Source organism: Petaurus breviceps, unplaced genomic scaffold (assembly GCF_028583685.1).
Source record: "Petaurus breviceps papuanus isolate PSGF00001 unplaced genomic scaffold, PetGlider_PUasm1.0 90919, whole genome shotgun sequence".
NCBI classification, from domain to species: domain Eukaryota; kingdom Metazoa; phylum Chordata; class Mammalia; order Diprotodontia; family Petauridae; genus Petaurus; species Petaurus breviceps.
The window spans coordinates 14623035-14642773 of record NW_027187378.1 but is presented as its reverse complement, the minus strand read 5'-3'; the positions used below and the strand labels follow the sequence as shown (position 1 = coordinate 14642773).

General features: G+C 37.0%; 1 protein-coding gene across 5 annotated transcripts in view; it reads right to left on the bottom strand.

Moving 5' to 3' along the window:
* Nucleotides 1–19739, bottom strand: part of KIZ (kizuna centrosomal protein) — a 235658-nt gene that overhangs the window by 129188 nt on the left and 86731 nt on the right. For all 5 annotated transcript variants that reach the window (XM_069075500.1, XM_069075503.1, XM_069075502.1 and 2 more), the window contains 2 exons: nucleotides 7444–8095; nucleotides 6522–6828 (listed from right to left, as the gene is read on the bottom strand). In XM_069075500.1, coding sequence (XP_068931601.1) covers nucleotides 6522–6828; nucleotides 7444–8095 — 959 coding nt within the window. The remainder of the gene's footprint in view (nucleotides 1–6521; nucleotides 6829–7443; nucleotides 8096–19739) is intronic.

The window sequence follows — 19739 nt, the reverse complement described above, 5'->3', positions numbered from 1 at the left end:
AACAAGAAGAAAAAAATAACAAAAATACCACTTTGCTTGTGCTCACACCAACTTGCCAGATTCTGCCAGTTTTATCTGAAACATCTGTTACACATCCCACCTCTCTTGTGACACTGCCACCACTCTAATGCAGACCCTTATCACCTATACCTAGACTATGGCAATAGCCTGCTGTTTGGTTTCTGCACCTTATATCTATGCACACTCTAGCCTATCCTCCACTCAGCTGTCAAACTGATCTTCCTAAAGTATAAGTCTGACCCAGTCACCACTCTACTCAATAAACTTCAGTGGCTCTCCATCACTTCCAAGATCAAATTTAATGGTCTCTGTTTGATATTCAAAGGCCTTCATAACATAGCCCCTTCCTACCTTTCCAGTATTCTTAACACCTTTACTCCTCTTTTCATACCACTGCTCTCCCTGGAGCTATGCACACAAGACACTCTTTCTTCTGAGTCTGAGCATTTTCACTGACTGTCCCTCATGCCTAGAATTTTCTTGCTCTTCATTTCCATTTCCTGGCTTCTCTAACTTCTTTCAGATTCCAGCTAAAATTCCACTTTCAGCAAGAAGTCTTTCCCAAAGTTAGAGTCCTTCCTCTAAGATTATCACCAATATATACTGTTTTTGTCTTGTTTGTATATTGAGATAGGTCCTAGAGTCAGAAAGACCTGAATTCAAACGTAGCCTCAGACACTTACTAGCTGTTTGACCTTGGGCAAGTCACTTAACCTATTTGTCTCAGTTTCCTCAAAATGAGGATAACAATGGCACCTACCTCCCAGGGGGTATTGTGAGGATCAAATGAGATAATATTTATGAAAAGCATTTTACACAATGCTGGCACATAATAGGCATCCTATAAATGCTTATTCCCTTTCCCTTCTCCTTCTTTGAAGGCTGTTTCCTCCATTATCCTGAGCTCACTGAGAGCAGGGATGTCTTTTTATCCTGAGTTCTATCCTAGCACAGTGCTTAGCACATAGCAGGCACTTAATAAATGCTTGTTGACTTGATTTATATATGTACCTCTCTCGTGATAAAATATAAATTCCTTAAAGGGCAGAGAATTGTCATTTTTTTCTTTGTATCCCCAAAGGATTAGTCACAATTCCTAGAACATAGTAGAAGATTAATAACTGCCTGTGTGTGTAGCTACCAAAACCAAAAAGAAGGTACAGACGGATATCACCTTACATAAGTTCAGCAGACTTCTATGTAAAGCAATTTTTACAAAATGTGAATTTGTGAAGACCTGGAAGGGGGTGGGGAAGAAGGGAATCACACATCCACAGATGGAGGGGGCTGGTCATGGTTCAAGGACATGTGGCAGCTGGGCAGAGAGAAGTGAGAGCAGGAAGAGGAACATGAGGAAGCCAGGGCCAGTCATGTGGGTGGCTAGCCCCAGTGAAGAGGAAGAAAACAAGGGAGGGGGGTATGGCTTTGTGTGTGAGGGGAGATACCATACTCCAGCATGGATGGGAAGACAGACAGATGGGCCTCACCCAGTGTGTGGGCAAATCATGGCAAAGGTCTCTCTCAGTGAAGGTCTCAGGCTAAGTCCCAATCCTGTGGAGGTAGTACACTCTCCCTTCCAATTTTCTGCTTTCACTTGAAGGGTTGTGGGGTTTTTTTGTTTGTTTGTTTTTTGCAGGGGGAGCTACAGAGTGCTTTAGCCCAGGGGTAAGAGTACTGTACAGTAAAGTTACCTTAGGTGAATCTTTTTGAAATGTGGATTTCTTTCAGAATTCTTTACATAAAGCCAAATTTGGACAATGTGACTATGTAAAGTAAGAATAGTTTGCATGTACATCTAGGCTTAGGAAAAAAATTTTTGAGCTTAGTTAGGTTTTCCTTTGTTTTTCCTTGCCTCCTTCTTCTATGGCCTTAAACATCAATTTCCTTCTCTTCTCCCTTTTAGGGCTTAGAATTTCTCTAGTTCTCTAACATCTCTCTTTCTTCTCAAGACAAGAAAAAAATCTGATATCAATAATAATTTACACATTGTTAAATGACTGACTAAAACAAGTAAATGAATTTCAGTTGTATTGGGACAATCAGGAATTAGGCCTTTTTAAAAGTTTTTTCCCCATCAGAAAGTTCCTCGAGGGCAGGAAACTCACCAATTTCTTTGTACTCCTAATGCTTTGTACAGTGCCTGGCACATATTCTTTATTTAATAAATGCCTGCTGACTTAACATGATCCCATTAAAGGAATTTCAGACATGAGCAATCAGGCTAGGAAATGGCTGGGTGGTGTTAAGAATTGTGGAAATAATATCACACCTATTTGAAGCCACCCCTAAAAGAGTAGGCTGGTTTTTGAAGAGGCAGAGGAACTAGAGACCAAATTGCCAACATCTGCTGGATTATAGAGAACACAAGGGTGTTCCTCTCCCACTCTCAGCCCCCCCCCCCAAAAAAAAAAACCCTGCTTCTGCTTCATTGATTACAGTGCACTAAAGCCTTTGACTGTGTGGATCACAACAAAATGTGGCAAGTCCTCAAAGAGCGAGAGTAGGACATCATGTTACTTGTTTCCTGAGGAGTCTGTATGCAGGCCAAGAAGCAATAGCCAGAGCCAAACATGCAGCAACTGATTGGTTTAAGACGGGAAAAGGAGTATGACAAGGCTGTATATTGTCACCTTATTTATTTAACTTGTGTGCAGAGTACATCATGCAAAATGCTGAACAAATCAAGAGCTGGAAGTAAGGTTCCTGGGAGAAACATCAACAATCTCAGATACTCAGACAATGCCACTCTGATTGCAGAAAGTGAAGAAGAAAGTATTAAGAAGCCTCTTGATAAGGATGAAAGAGGAGAGTGTAAAAACTGGCTTGAAACTTAACATCAAAAAAAAAAAAAACCTAAGACCTTGGCAACTGGTCTTATCACTTCCTGGTGAATAGAAAGAGAAGAAATGGAAGTAGTGTCAGATTTTATATTCTTGGGCTCAAAGATCACTGTAAAAGGCAACTGTTTCCATAAAATTAAAAGATGCTTGCTCCTTGGAAGGAAAGTTATAGTAAATCTGGACAGCATACTAAAAAGTAGAAATATCACATTGCCAACAAAGGTTAGTATAGTCAAAGCTATGTTTGTTTGTTTTTTTTTCAGGAGAAATGTAGGGCTGTGAGAGCTGCACTATAAGGAAAGCTGAGTGCCACAAAACTGGGGGCTGGAGAAGACTTTTGAGAGTCCCTTGGTCAGCAAGAAGGCCAATTCAGTCAATAATTAAAGAAATTAATTCAGGCTATTCATTTGGAAAGTCAAATACTGAAGGTGAAGTTTAAATACTTTGGCCACATAATGAGAAGGACTCACTGGAAAAGAACTTGATGTTAGAAAAGACTGAAGGCAAGGAAAAAGGGGTGGCAGAAGAAAAGATGGATAGATAATATCACAGAAACAACAAACATGAACTTGTACAGATTTCAAGAGATAGTGGAGGATAGAAGGATCTGGTATGCTATGGTCCATGGGGTCATGAAGAGTTGGACAGGACTGAATGACTGAACAATAACTGCAAATAAATATGATATATAAGTGGGATTCTGAGGGAAGGGTAAAAGTAGATGGGAAAGTAGAGAAGGGATAGTTTACTGTCCCTCTTGTCCAGAGAGCACAAGGGTAAGGGACTTTAAACGTCCAGGATCAGGGAAATATATATATGCCATCTACATTGGCTTTCTTCCTCAAGACTCCCTTCCCCCAAACCTGCCCCAACATTCTTTGCTTTATTTTTCTCTCCAGTGTTCATCCCTTTACACTCCTCCCCCTTTTATTCTACAATTCTTAGATTCTTCTTTTATGGGGTTTATTCGCATAATTGTAATTATTTTCATTACTATTTAAGTTTATTTTCACACTATAATCTTCTTTCATACTACAACTCATCCCTATGACTCTCACCTTATTTATACCCCTGATAATTAAATTTCTAATAAGTATGTTAATGGAATACTACTTATTAATGGAGAAATTATGATACATATTTTTATACTGATTATAAAGTTTAACTCATCTCACCTATTAGAGAGCTTTCTAAGGTTAAGAATTCTTTACCTATTAATGTATAAGGAGATAATAGAAGGATTAAAATAGTTTGTAAGTAAATATAACACAAAATAGAGTGTGAAAGTCAAGAGAATAGGCATAAAGTGCTATAAGCTTTGTAGTTTCTGACTAGTAGGGTCAGGAAAGAAATTGTCAAGAGGGTAGAAGTATACCTTAAGGATAAATGGGGTTTCAACAAGTAGAAATGGTTGAAATCCAGCAGATATATGGAGGGTAGGAAATTTCATACATGACAAAAGTAGAGGCAATGATGTCAGAAAGTGCTAGTTGTAGTTAGAGAACAATGAGTAGTCCAGTTTAGTTGTACTATAGGATACCTTATAAGAAATGTAGATTGGTATCAAACTATTAAAGGCCTTCAGTGGCAACCTAAGGAGTTTTGGACCTTGTTCTATAAAAAGTGGGGAGCCAGTGAAACTTTTTGAGAAGAGGAATGATGTGTTCAGAACTGTGCATTAGAAAAATTAATTTTGTAGCAATATATTACAATAGTTGTAAGGGGAGAGCTTGTATATAGGGTAAACTGATGGCATTACAATGGTTTAGGTGAGATATAATGAGGGACTGAAGTAGGATGGTGTCACTGATGATGCAAAAAAGAGGTGAGTTTAAGGTATATCAAGGAAAGATATATATCAACCAAACAGATGTCGAGAGTTGGCAAAGGGCAGAAGTAAAAAAAGGGCAAAAGTGAAAAATGACTGAAACAGGTGACTGATCAGAAGGAATTGTGGATTTTTGGGGGAGGAAGAGTGTCAGGAGTGTAATAAGAAGTTTAATTCTGAACACACTGAATTTGAGGTGCCAAAAGTACATCCCTAAGTGACTAATTCTGAAGCTGAAAATATGAGACTAGAACTCAAATGAAAGGTTATAACTAGAAAAATAGATTTGAGAGTCATCTTTATTAAAGGGAAAGTTGAACTTGTAGTACTGAATGAAATCAAAGAGGAAAAGAGAAAAGAAATACAAAGCCTTCATATGCACTTCAAATACCTCCTGCTTTTTGACATACTCGATATTTTTTTTATTGCCCACCAAATGGTATATTGTACTACAAGATTAAATTTTGCCCCTATGGGCAATTAATATACTGGAAGGGGCAGTAACAACACTGTAGAATCTCAATGTTGGAAGGAAACTTAGAGTTGTCTTATTCAACCTGTATCTTAACAGGAATTCCCCCTAAAATATACTTGCGGGAAAACAGACTCTGATTGAAGGTCTCCAATGATGTGGCATTTACTATCTCTCCAGTTACTAAACTCACAGTTTTGTATAACACTGGATGTTGTTCCAAAACACCTTCAATTGTTTGGAAGCCACAGACATAGGCAGTTATTAAGCTTCTACTATGCTCTGGCTAGCTTCCCCTTTATATAAGAAGCTATATGGTAAAGAGTCTCTACCCACTTTTTCCTCTAGGTCTAAATCAACATTAATCTAATCATTACCCCAGTATGATTTGAATAATGATGGCAAATATGCTAAGGTATAAGTCAATCAAAAACATCAGGTGAATTTATTACTAATACTAGTTCTTGGGGAAAGACAAAATGATAAAGTATAAAAGGACTTCAACATGAATCAGGAAGCCTGGTTTCTAGTCTGAACTCTATCATTAACTAGTTAATGCTGGTCACTTCACCTTTCTATGGCTTTGTTTCCTTATCAGTGATATATGAAGTTGGAGCTAGATTATTTCTAAGGTATTCTTCCTTTCAGCTCTAAAAGTGTTATGATTATACTTCAGAATTTATTCAGTTTTCTGAGTAAATATTCTATTCAACTTAAAATACTGACTCATTCCATCTATTATCTTAATACCCAAATAAATAATTATAAAAATATTTCAGGTATGATTTCATCAATTTGAACTTAAGTGCACAATAGTACAAAGCAGTTACTATATAACATGAATTGTCTATCCTTTGGAATTCATACTCTAAAATGGACAACTTGCATGGATAAACATAGACATCTGTAGGTCTACAAACAAATATACTGATATGACAGCTATAGAAAGAGCACAAATAAAAGAACAAACTATCATGCAAATTTGTTGTGTACAAGGTTTTTAGTAATTCAGTTGTGTTCCCAGAAAAGTTAGCTATCTGAAAAACCTGGGCTACTTCATTATAATTACAAAATAGGTTCTTAATTTCTGAAATAAAGGGGAAAAGAAAGACTTGAGAATTAACTAGGTATTGTTTAGACATAAATGCTATCAACTGTCAACCACTATGATTCTACAATATTCATATTTCTTAAAGCTATTTCATAAAAAAAGAAACTAGTCTTTAGAGAAAAGACTATTTATGAGGACCAAGGAACTTACATATTCATAGATGTGTGTTCAATAATACATTCCCAGTGGGATGGTCTCCAAAAACTGTCTACAATTAAAAACAGAACAGGAAAAAATTGAATGGCTTACTCTCTTGTTGGTGAATTAGCTGAGGATTCCTTTTCCGAGGCATGAGAGCTTATAGTTTGCAAAATACAATTATTTTTTTCAGCAGATAGGGCATCTCTCTCTTGCTCAGCACAGATTAGTTTTAAGGCCTCTATTCCATCTACTTCATCAACCCTGTTACCCAGATTCGGGTGTAGTTCTGTAGTTTTGATAATTGGATCATCTTCACTCACAGAAACAGTAAGGTCACTGTTACTGCTTAAACTTTCCTCTTCATGCTCCTGCATGTGTTTGGTGGGCCTCTGATCTTTCAGGTCTTGATGATGGTCTATAAGAGATAATGAATGATGCTATTTTTCACCAATTTTAAGGGAGTTAAGATATTCTACTTCATACAGCAGGGAGTTAATTTTAAGTGATAAGAAAAATTTATCCCAGCACTTTAAATTTCATTTCCTGTATACATATAAGTTTTATATGTATTTTAGAACCTCGTAGTCAAAGTGGGGTAACTTTAAAATGGGACAAGGAACATTTTCACTTAAATATACACATTAAAAATCAACAGAACTGAAGTGGTATAATAACAATAGCTGAAATGTACAGGTTTTCAAAGTGCTCTACAAACATGATCTTCTTTGATCCTCACAACAACTCCTCTTAAATCCTGTGGGCTCTTTGAAGACAAGGAAACTGAAGGCAGAGGAAGTGAAGTGACTTTCCCAAGGTCACACACTAACTGCTGGAAGTAGATCTAAACCCAGATCTATCTGAGTCGAAGACCCACAGTATATCAACTACATTAAATTGTCTGCTTCTTGCCTCTTTCCTTTATGAGAGAAATAAAATTATAAAGCTGATTCTGCTCCTCACTATATACAGCACAGTTCAAAAAGACACACACAAGTACACATACACACATGCTCACACACAAAATTCTAACCTGACAGAGTTTCCCAAGCACAATGATTTTCTTCTGAATGTGCATTTTCAGAGGCACAATATTCAGGGACAGGTACCAATGGAACTGGCTGTTTAGTTCTTTCTTTCTTTCTTTCAATATGTTCCTGTATCACTATTGCTTCTGATCCCTCTGATCTGCAAGAACTGTCACCCTTTAAATCAGTGGTTCTGTTCTCTGGACTTAATCTTTCCTGTAACAGAGAATTGAGTTTTGCAGACTTTTTGCTCTCGGGTAAATGACTCTTGCCATTATTTGTGTTGCTTACTATCTCTAAGCAATGAGTTTGTTCAACCTCAGACAATGCTGTGGATGTGACTGGCATTTTCTCACCAATCTGGAGAGATGTCTTGCCGTCTATTTTGTCAGACTTATTTAAGCACTGTGTATCACTATTCATTTGTACTCCACAGCTGTCTGTCACATTACTTCTCTCTGCTGTCTGTTGGCATGAATGTGGGTCAGAAATTGAAAAGCTCTTTGTGGGCTGGGAAGATTTCCACTGTGTACTGAAATCTCCAGTGCTTGAGATGGCTGACATTTGGCGGCCCATAAAGATTGTTGCTGGATGATACAATCCTTTTGACATGGCTGTGCCTGTGTTAATTCCTGATGGCTTCACAACTTGCAGCACCTAAAGAGAAGTTTAAAGTTAAACACATCTTGTATAAAATGACTGTGTTGTGTTCAGAAAGCAATGTCAAGTTATACTACAGGATATTTAAATTAGTACATGTCACATTTAAAAAACATGCTGCTTCCAAAAATACCCAAACAAAACCCATATAGGAAAGGAAATATTCTATAAAATTAAACTCTAAAGAAATCAGTTGCAGAAAATAAAAATATTGGTTAAAAACCATGAAATCTACATTTTTTAAAAAAGCAGTTGGGGTTAAGTAACTGCCTAAAGTTACATGGCCAGTTTTTTTGTGTAGATGTTAAGTATCTGAGGCTGGAACCAATCCCGGATCCTCCCAACTCAGGGGCCGGTGCTCTTACTCACTGCACCACCTAGCCACCCCAAAATCTACATTTTCAAAAGCTAACTAAAATAGTGACCTAAAATGGTGTTTTAAAGTGCATATATTTTTATAACATGTAATATAGGGTATCTGCAAAGTCTTAATGCAATTTTAAGCTTTAATAGCTTAAATAATAGCTAATGTTGTCAATTACATGATAACAATAATAATAGTTATGAGAAAAGCTTAAAATGCACTAAGACCTTCAGAATACCTTGTATTATAAAATTTAATAAGCATTTTTGGAGAATTTGTTTAAAACTATAGATCTATAACAATCATGACTCCTATTTAAATGGCAAATACTTATGCCTTTTGCCTAAGCATTTTAGAGTAATTTATAAACCAAATAACTCACAAGTAATTCCAATGAAATATTTTTTCTCTATTTAAAAATAACAATTATTTAATCAGGGTCATATATTAAGTCAGAAATAGACCTAGAAACAGCAACAATGCCTAGTATTTTTTGAAGAACCTTTATTTCAAAATATTAAAGAACTTTCATACATATTTACTTTAATAATATGAAGAAGTCAGAAGGGAATTATATCGTTATTCTTATTTTATAGATGGAGAAACTGAAAACAAGGCCATCCATGTGAGTCAGCAACAATACCAAAATTATAACTATTTACTTCAGGTAATTTCTTTATAAAATTCATATTTATAGTTAAAATTAAAATAAACAATTTTATAATATGAATCAAAACAAAAAAAAATCCAATGAATAAAATGCAAATCCGATGTATAAAATGTACTGCTTAATAAAAAGGTACTAATAAAAATTAAGTTGTGAAACTTCCATTAATAAATTAAGACCTTACCCAGTCATTATTGAGGGATCTTAACATGAGTATTAGGCTGCTTCAGATTATGAAGCCATGCTAGTCAACCTATCAAATATAAACTTTCCATACAAAATGGTTCCAAAGGGCATAGTATGGAGGAAAACTAGGAGAAGAGGGACAAAAGTCTTAGTGGTTCATTCAATATTGAGCAGACCGATGTAGAAATTAATTCTCAGACTTCTCATAGAATTATAAGATCTGGATCTGGAAGTGAGAATAGAGATCTATTCAACCAACCTCCTTCCTCTTCCGATCCCAACCCCTGTCCACTTCACAGATAAGGAAGATGAGGCCAATGGAGATTAAGCAATTTGTACACAATAAAAGTAGTACTAAAAAGGAGACCTGGGACCTAAAACCAGATCTTCTGGCATCACATCCAGTTTAACTTTCATTATATCTATTGATTAAGGGACATATACACTTTTCCCACTTACAATAAGAATCAAACCAACTCATTTTATGTAGGTCACTTGTAGCAGTATTTTAGCAGCTATTTGAATTTACTGATGATGCAGCAGGATTTACATTACTTTGCTCAGTATCAGGCTAGGAATGAAAATGAAGATTTTGGTGTAATTTTGATCACATCAGAGATTAGAGAGCCATGTGGTAGGAAATACCTCCTAAGCTCCCACATGCTTTGGTTCTCCCTAGCCCTTTCCAAAGAAGGCCACTGAAAGGTGGCAGACATAGCCCACTTACTATGACACTGCTTAGGATAATGATAACCTGTCATATAGAATTTGGATTCATACTCCTAACTAGAGAGATCAAATTTTTGGTTTCCCTAAGTAACTAAATTTCTTTTGTTCAATTTCACTTTCAAAAGCTACAAACTACAAATAAATATTCTACATCAAGAGTTCCAATATTACTTCTTAAATTATCCTTTCATAAAAGTTTTAGATGACTACACAGCAGTTTTTAACTTTTATGGCATAAAACCTTTTGTCAGTCTGGTAAAGCCTACAGAACCTGTTTCAGAATCATTTTTTAAAGATATGAAATTGTAAGGGTTATGGGATTTAAAGATCTCCCATGCCCCATGGATGTGCTGACATAGCAGAGCAAGAGAAAGCGGTCCTGCGGTTTGCTGACGTAGCAGGAAGGGGCGGAGCAAGAGAAAGCGGAAAGCGAGAGAGAGAAAAAAAAAGCCGAGCTAACGGTCCTGCGGTTGGCGGTTGGCTGCGGTTGCGGCAGCAGCAGAGGCAGCGGCAGCGTGAAGCCCTTTTTTTTTTTCTTTTTTTTGAGTTAGGACTCCTGCTGAGCGCTGCCAGGGGCCGGAGCTGCTGGGAGCAGGACTTTTCTGCTAAGGACCCCTGCTGAGCACTGCCAGGGGCCGGAGCTGCTGGGAGCAGGACTTTTCTGCTAAGGACCCCTGCTGAGCACTGCCAGGGGCCGGAGCTGCTGGGAGCGCGCTGGGTGGTTGCTGTGAGTGGGGAGAGGAGGACCTTTGCCTGAGGTAGCCTGTTCTGTTTTAAAGGCTTGAGAATGTGGGTGCTTTCTACTTTATCTACCTGTGCCAATGTCATAACTACTCTGATGGCTTTCACTTTCTGGTTTTGGGACTCAGTCTTTTGGTATCTTAATAAATTTTCTAGTTTATTTCCCCAAATGGCAAACCTGACGTATTTTGTGATGGATAATTATATCAGCATATTTGTAATCTCTATAGGCATTGTGAATATGGCATTGCTGATACAGGAATACAAAGGATTTCAAAGGAAACCAATTATATAGAAATATGGTTATCAAAATATTTTAAAAATACAAGTTCATTGCCCCCAGGTTAAGAACATCTGTTCTAAAATAATCTTTAATCTTTTATTTCAACCTGAAAAAACATAACACAAGTGACATTTATAAAACCCTTTAAGGCTTACATAAAGCTTTATATACATTACTTTTAATCTTCACAAAAACCTTGAGAGGTAGGAACTCTCCAATATCCAAATGGCTCTAAAATAGCACTGACGTAAGTATTCCCTCCAACAAGGCAGATTACAGTCCATTCATATCTGACCATTCTGTGAGCCTCATGTCCATAATTTCCCCACAGGAGGACGACCCAACCTCCTTAAGGCTTTGCTCATGATTTCTAAATATCAAAAGTATAAAAATATGGGGTGGCTAGGTGGAGCAGTGAATACAGCACTGGCCCTGGAGTCAGGAGGACCTGAGTTCAAATCTGGCCTCAGACACTTAACACTTACTAGCCGTGTAACCTTGGACAACTCACTTAAACTCAACTGCCCTGCTTTCCCCCTTCCAAAATAAAAAAAAGTGTAACAATGAAGCATGCTGTAGGGTCTGCCACTTATCCCTCATTCTCGTGACATTACCACCCCATTGTCTTCTTTCAATTACACATTTCTTTGAAGGAAATATACTACTTCTGTATAAGTTGTTGTTTGCAATATGTTGTAACTTGCTCATGCCCTCTATAGCCCACTCCATTTTCCACTGGGTAATGTTCAATTTTCAATCTTTGGAAACCAAAATATTCGTATAGTTCATAATCTGACAGTAATACCTGAGAAGTATGGTACTAAAAAGACAAGTCCTACTTTTAGAGAGAAATGGAATAATTTGCCACCAGTTCCTCTACTTGGTTTCAACTCCATCACTTTCATCATGCCCCACCCACTAAGGATAAACTTATCACCATGAAATTTATCATAATGTAGGGTTGCTTCACCTTCACTACCTCATCAGTACCTTCTGTGGCTTCTGCCTCTATGAATGGAGGGCTAGAGAGTGGAGCAAAAAAAACCCTCCTCCCATAACCTCCCTTTGTAGAAGGTTCAAAATCCCAGACATCTCATTTGTCACGTGTTGCTCTCCTTGGTTTCAACTCTACCATTTCATCATTATGTTCCCTTACCAAGTCCCCTCTGGCACTCCTGCTCCCTTTTTAGCTTCTTTTGTATATTCTCCTCCCAACCCTTTAGATTGTAAACTCCTTAAGAGTAGGGACTTTGTTTTTCTTATTTGGATCTCCAGTATTTAGCATAACTGCCTTTTTTTTTTTTTGCTTTTGAGGGTAATTGGGGTTAAGTGACTTGCCCAAAGTCACACAGCTAGTAAGTGTGTCAAGTGTCTGAGACTGGATTTGAACTCATGTCCTCCTGACTCCAGGGCCAGTGCTCTATTCACTTTGCCACCTAGCTGCCCCCCCAAGCATAACTGCTTAATGGTTACTGTCTCATCATAATTAAAGGAACTGTACAAACTATGTGAAAGAAAGTGATAATGATGAGATGCAATATGCAATAACTTTTGAGATGCAGCTAAAGCATTTGAAGAACAATAAAAAAACTTTAACTTGTGTAATATTTATTCTAATGTCTTTTCTCTGGCTCTCTACCCCTTTTTATGTATATAAGGATATGGTTCTGCTTAAGATTCTTATAACTGCAAGTGCTATAATTTATGACTCTGATAAATCAAAATGAATTAATATTGCTTGCTAATGAAAATATATGTACACAAATAAAGAGGAGGTTAGAGAAGAGGAGGTTATCTCCCAGGAGTTCAAGGATGCCTCCACTGTCCCTCTCTATAACAGTAAAGGAAAAATATCCTGTGACAAACACAGAATTAGTGATTAGTGATTAGGGGTCTCTCTCTTGCTCACTGCTGGCAAGATTCTTGCCAGAGTCCTCTTTAGTAAGTTTTTCACCTGGAAGATGGTCATCTACCTGAGAGCCAGTGTGACTTCAAAAAGAGCCAAGGAACAGTCGATATGGTGTCTGCCTGATAACTCCAGGAGAAATGCCAGGTGCAGAACACAGGTCTGTATATAATGTCTGTAGATCTGACCAAGGCCTTTGATACCGTTAGTCATTAGGGCTTATGGAAAATTATGTCAAAATGTGATTTCCCAGAGAAGTTCATCAGAATTGCACATCAATTTCATGATGGCATGCTTGCCTGGGTTCTAGATAATGGACAATTCTCTCATGCTTTCCCAGTCACCAATGGAATAAAACAAGACTGTGTGCTTGCTCCCATGTTTTTTAGCATGATGTTTTCCGTCATGTTGTCAAATGCTTTCAATGACGATGAACACAGCATCGAGGTCAACTACCACATGGACAGTAAATTCTGCAACTTGAAAAGGCTACAAGCCAAGACCAAAGTAGAAGAATTGTTGGTACATGATCTTCTGTTTGCAGATGATTGTGTACTCATTGCAGCCTCTGAAGCTGAGATACAACAAAGTATGGATCGATTTTCTACTGCTTGTGCTAATCTTGGCCTAACAATTAACACCAAGAAAACAGAGGTGCCCCATCTTCTACCACCACACCATTTCCATATGTGGAGCAATTGGTTACAGCAAATGAAAACGTTTTGAATGCTGTGGATAAGTTAACTTATCTTGGTAGCATATTTTCCAGGGATGTACACAATGAAAATGAGATTGGTGCATGCATCACCAGAGCTAGCTCAGTGTTTGGGAGGCTCCAAAGGAAAGTGTGGGAGAGAAGAGGTATTAGACTGACTACTAAACTAAAGGTCTACAGAGCCATTGTGTTGACCTCATTGTTGTATGTTGGACAGTGTACCAGCACCATGCCAGGAAATTAAATTGCTTCCATTTGAATTGTCTTAGGAAGATTCCAAAGATCACTTAACAGGATAAGGTTTCAGACACTGATCCTTATTTGAACTAAACTGCCAAATATTCAAATTCTACTTCAGAGAACACAACTCAGATGGGCTGGCCACGTTGTTCAAATGCCAAAAGTACTCTTGCCAAAAAAAAAATATTTTGTGGAGAAATCACATGAGGCAAGTGTTCACATGTGTAATGGTAATGGTAATTTGAAGATCTTCCCTGCCCCTTAATAAGCCTAAGGGAATCTGAAGATCTTCCCTGATTTGAAGATCTTTCCTGCCCCCTAATAGGCCAAATGTAATGGCATGGGGTCTGTGGTAGGAGGAGTTTATTGAAGGGTGGAACAGAGCCCACAGGAAGCTGGGAGTCAGTTAGAGCTGAAGGGAGGAAGGGATGCACCAAAGGAGAAGGATGTCTTGTGAGTGTTTGTTTGCCCCCTGCTGTGACAGCTAGGCCTGTGAATGTTTGTAGGAAGACTAAAGGATGGTATGGCTCCCTGCTGTGCTATGGTATATTAACTTTTTTGTTTCTACTATAGATTTGGTTTCCTGGTGTTAGGATTTGGCTCTCTGTTGTCTGAATAAATGTTTTGCTTCTGTCTTTTATGTGGAGATCTGATATTTTGTGATTGAGACCTATGCCAGCATATTCATAGGCACCATTGGTGCTGTGAATATTGCGTTGGTGCTACAACATGGTGGTCAGAAGAAGCAATATAAGGACACTCTCAAGGTCTCTCTCAAGAACTCTGGAATTGATTGTGTGACATGGGAGACACTGGCATAGGACTGTTCAGCATGGCGTGCCCACATCAGAGAAGGTAATGTGCTCTATGAGCAAAGCAGAATTTAAACAACTCAAAGAAAATACAGGATGCACAAATTTAGAATATCCACCCTAAATGTTTACATGGACTATTTGTGTCCAAACTGTGGTAGAGAATTTTGAGCTTGTATTGGTCTGATCAGCCACAGTCAGACATGTTGAAACTTGACTGTAGTGTCATTGATACCTTTTTGGCTCTCTTCAAGAACGAAGGACAACAACTAACCAACCAACACAAATAAATAGTTAAATTAATAAGCCCTTTATCCCTTTGTTAGGAGCTTGTGTATGGGACGTTTATCCCTCTTTGAAATCTGTGAAAGTATTTCACATGTAGAATCCCAGATAGACTTCAGAGAATAATTCAAGGTCATTCTCTGGGCACTTGACAGAAAACTGGCATGTATTCTGTGTTAATTGACTCTCATTTTTTGCTTTCATCCCTATAACCAGTCAAGAAGGCTTCCTCTCTTTTCCCAATAACAAGTTGAAAGTAAAGCATCCATCGGGTCCAGTAAACCTCATAGCATCTGTAATTGTTTCAGTTGTGTCTGATCCTTTGTGACGCTGTTTGTGGTTTTCTTTGCAAAAATACCTGGAGTAGTTTTCCATTTTGTTCTTCAGCTCATTTTATAGATGAGGAACTATGACAAACAAGGTTATATGACTTGCCCAGGGTCACATAGCTAATAAGTATCTGAGTTCACATTTGAATTCAGGTCTTCCTGACTCCAAGTGCAATGCTCTATCCATTGAGCAACCTATCTGCCTCCTAGGCAAACAGAGATTAAGTGACTTGCTCAGCAAAAGTAGCAGATAATACTTTGTTCCCCACCAGTCACTAACTTGAAATTCCCTGCTGCCAAATGATAACAACAAAGGCGTAGGAAGCATATATTGCACATGAAGAGGTAGTATTTTTCCTATGCAAAGAAGAAAAAGTGGGAAGTTATCTTTAGAGCTTCCCCACCACCACAATCTGAGGAATAGCCTTACCATTGCCTCAATGGATACACATTTGGAGGCCAGCAGTATCCCACACCAATCAGCTGTAAAGAATGTCCTTTCATAAATCTCTTTGGGACATGAAAGCTTTCTGCATGGGTTTCCTTTTCCTCTCTCTAGTGAGTACATGTGAATTATCACTAAATCACTCACTTGTAAAATATGTGTCACAAAATGAAAGAACTGAAGTGTGTAGGAAAAAGTCTCATTTTAAAATTCTTTGAACTCAGGGAGGCCTCATTCCAAGGAGCTGCAGTGAGTGTGCCCAATTTTGAAGTTCTCAGAGGAAAAATTATAACTCTGAAAATGTACATGAACAAAATGTGAAAAGAGGATTAATGAACTTAATATGAAATTTTTAAAATTAAAAAACGCAAAAATAAATCCAAAATAATTATAAAAGAGAAAACTTTGAAAATTTAAAAAGAATTAGATAAATTGGGAACAAAAATGACTAAAGAATTATTAAACAAACTAAAAACTGGATTATTGAAAAGACAAACTGAAAGAAACTCTTGGCTAACCTAATTAAAAAAGGAGAAAAAAATCAAGTCATAAAAATTTTTTAAATGAAAAAGTCAACCAACCAAGAAAAGAGAATTATCAGAATCTACTATTCATAAATATTTAACAACAAAATCAATCATTTAAAAGGGATAGCTACTGATTCAACCATTCTGGAGAGCAATTTGGAACTATGCCCAAAGGGCTATAAATAAGTGCATACCCTTTGCACTTCTACCAATAGCAATACCACTTCTAGGGTAATATCCCAAAGAGATCATAGAAGTGGGAAAAGGACCCATATGTACAAAAATATTTATAGTAGCTCTTTTTGTGGTGGCAAAGAATTGGAAATCAAGGGGATGCCCATCAATTGGCGAATGGCTGAACAAGTTGTGGTATATGAATGTAATAGAATACTCTTGTGCTATAAGAAATACGGAGCAGGCCTTCATAATAACCTGGAGAGACTTATATAAACTGATGCTGAGTGAGAAGAGCAGAATCAGGAGAAATTTGTATACAATTACAGACACATCTTATGTGTGATGACTAACTCTGATAGACTAGGCTTCTCTCAGCAATGCATGGTTATAATACAACTCCAAAAGACTCATGATGGAAAGAGATATCCACATCCAGAGAAAGAACTACAGAGTCTGAATGCAGATTGAAGCAAGATATTTACTCTCTCTTTTTCTTGTTTTGTTTCCTCTTTCTCACTGTTCACTTCATTGGGTATAATCCTTCTTTACAACCTAATGTTTAATGTGAAGGTATTTGTAGATCTTACATTTGACTGCATGCCGCCATGGGGCAGGGGGGAGAGAAAGAGAGGGAGGAAATTTGAAGCTCAAAGTATTGTGGAACTGAATGTTGTAAACTAAAAGTAAAGAAATACATTTTTAAAAATAAAAGGAATCACTACAAAAATGTAAAATACCCCAATTAATAGAAGATGAAATAAAAATCTTGGTCTAATCTCAAAATAATAAACTGAACCAGTTATAAAGAAACTAAAGAGAAAAACAAAAGCAAAACAAAAAACTCCAGTCCTGATGGGATTTACAGGTGAATTCTACCAAACTTTTATGAATAATACTTAGACTACACAAGTTATTTTCATAATTGATAAAGAAAACAAACTACCAAACTCCTTTAGTAATACTGCTCCATCCAGAGATCATGCCTGGTAGGAGCTAAATGACTGAGCTTGGTACTCCCTAGGACTATGCTGATGCTGGGCCATTTTTTTTTTCACCCTGTAGCTTCACCCTATAAATCAAACCTTCAGAGACCAGGCCTGGGAACAGTTAAAGGCATTTGATTCAGCATTCCCCAAAAGGACTCCCAATAGAAAGACAACAGTGAAATGTCCATAAAATGATTCATTATGATCAAGTTGAATTTTATTAGTTCTTCACAGAATTTGTTTCTTTTCATCCTCTATAATACATGTTGGTTCATAAACTATGATTATTTTCATGAACATTGCAATACAAAATGACTACACTATGCTATGAGATGTTTCTAGTTGCCTCTGCATAGAGAGTAAAATAAAATCTGCCAAATCTCTTATTTGCTACTTCTTCCAGTTTAATGTAGGGCAGCTAGGTGGTACAGTGGATAGAGCACAAGGACTAGAGTCAGGAAGACTCATCTTCCTCAGTTCAAATCTGGCCTCAGACACTTACTAGCTGTGACCCTGGGCAAGTCACTTAACCCTGTATGCCCCAGTTTCTTTATCTGTAAAAATGGGCTGGAGAAGGAAATGGCAAACCAGTCCAGTATCTTTGCCAAGAAAACTTCATTGACAGTATTAACATGCTATGGTCCATGGGATCACAAAGAGTTGGACATGACTGAACTAAACAACATAATCCTCATATTAACTGAATAATATACACACAAATTAATATTATCTAAAGTAAAACAGGGTTTAACACTGTCTTTTGTAAACCACCCTGTAGTATACACTGTAAGATAATCTCACTATATCAGGACTTGTCATGTAATAATATTACTTATAACCAACCTCTTTGATATCCAGGAAGCCTCTCTAATCACCCACATTCAATCTTATGATCCTTATTTCTTCTACTATCACATGGTGGGAAATCACGATTAAATTTTATTTATCCAAGCTATGAAATAGTAAAGATATAGACAATAATTTGAACGTCACTTTTGAAAAGCATGCTTGTCCCAAAATTATAAACTCACTGACGGTACTCTTGATCTGTACATATAGATGACTCATGCAAAGATTTATGCATAGGTGAGAGAGAAGACATATAGATTGACAGCTATTGATATTTCATTGGTCACTTTTTTTTTGGTAATTAAAGAAGTCTGAGATTTTTCTCTCTGCATTTCTGGTATTGTTCCCTCTTAGATATCTCACATATTGACCTCTCAGAATGCTAAAACTTATGTCTCTTCCATCATGGATCTCTTCTATATGTACTTGGTCTGATCTGGCTGCTTTTCCCATTTGTTTTTTTAGTATCATTTTTACCTTCCATATAGGTATATTTGGGACTATGATCCCAGGATCCAAGTATAATGAGGTTCTACTGTCCTTGATAGTGAAAATGTTTTTTTTATTTATATATATAAGTATATTTATTTTTATTACAATAATTGTAATCACAGATATTTTCAATTTTTTCTATTCATTGTTCTGTTTTCATTCTTTAGTGCCTTTGGGTTTACTGAGTTGAGTTGAATCTCTTTCTAAGGTTTATTAAACTGGTTTCACCTTCTACTGTTTCTCTCTGCTTTTATGGGATGGTATTGCTCAGAATCTCCTATAATCCTTCGTAAGATGTTAATACAAGTTCAAAATTCTAAATCAATGTTGCCTTTGGCTACTATTTCTCTGCCTGTCAAGTAAATCAAATGGTTGCAGACTAATTCACTTTTTGAGTTCTTTATGTCTTCTTGCTGTGGAAATAGATTTATGGTGGCTGAACTTTACAGTAACTTTTGCAAACTAGGTATCGCCATATCTGATGATCATTTCACACTTTCCTTGTTAATTATTTAATCAGATCTTTTCTCTAACAAGTTGATGGTTTCACTAGTTAGCTGATTGAAGAATATCTCCCAAATCAATAAATAACAAGTTTCTTCTTGTCAAAACATAATATTCTGCATTTTTATTATTATTTAGTGGTCAGTACTGTCTAATGCTTACAAATAGTTTTCTGAAAGAAAGTGCTCATGATACATGATGCTTCTTTGCAGTTTACAAGTTTATGGCTACTCTAATATGTATCTTAATATTCTCATTTTTTCCCCTACTTTTCACTGAAGTCAGTGAGTATCAGAGTATATGCTGATTTAACTGGAAACATCTTTTAAGGTTCTTTATATAGAATTTCTCTACTTCTTGATCCTCAACAACTGATACTGGTACATAAGCAGTTATTTTTATGA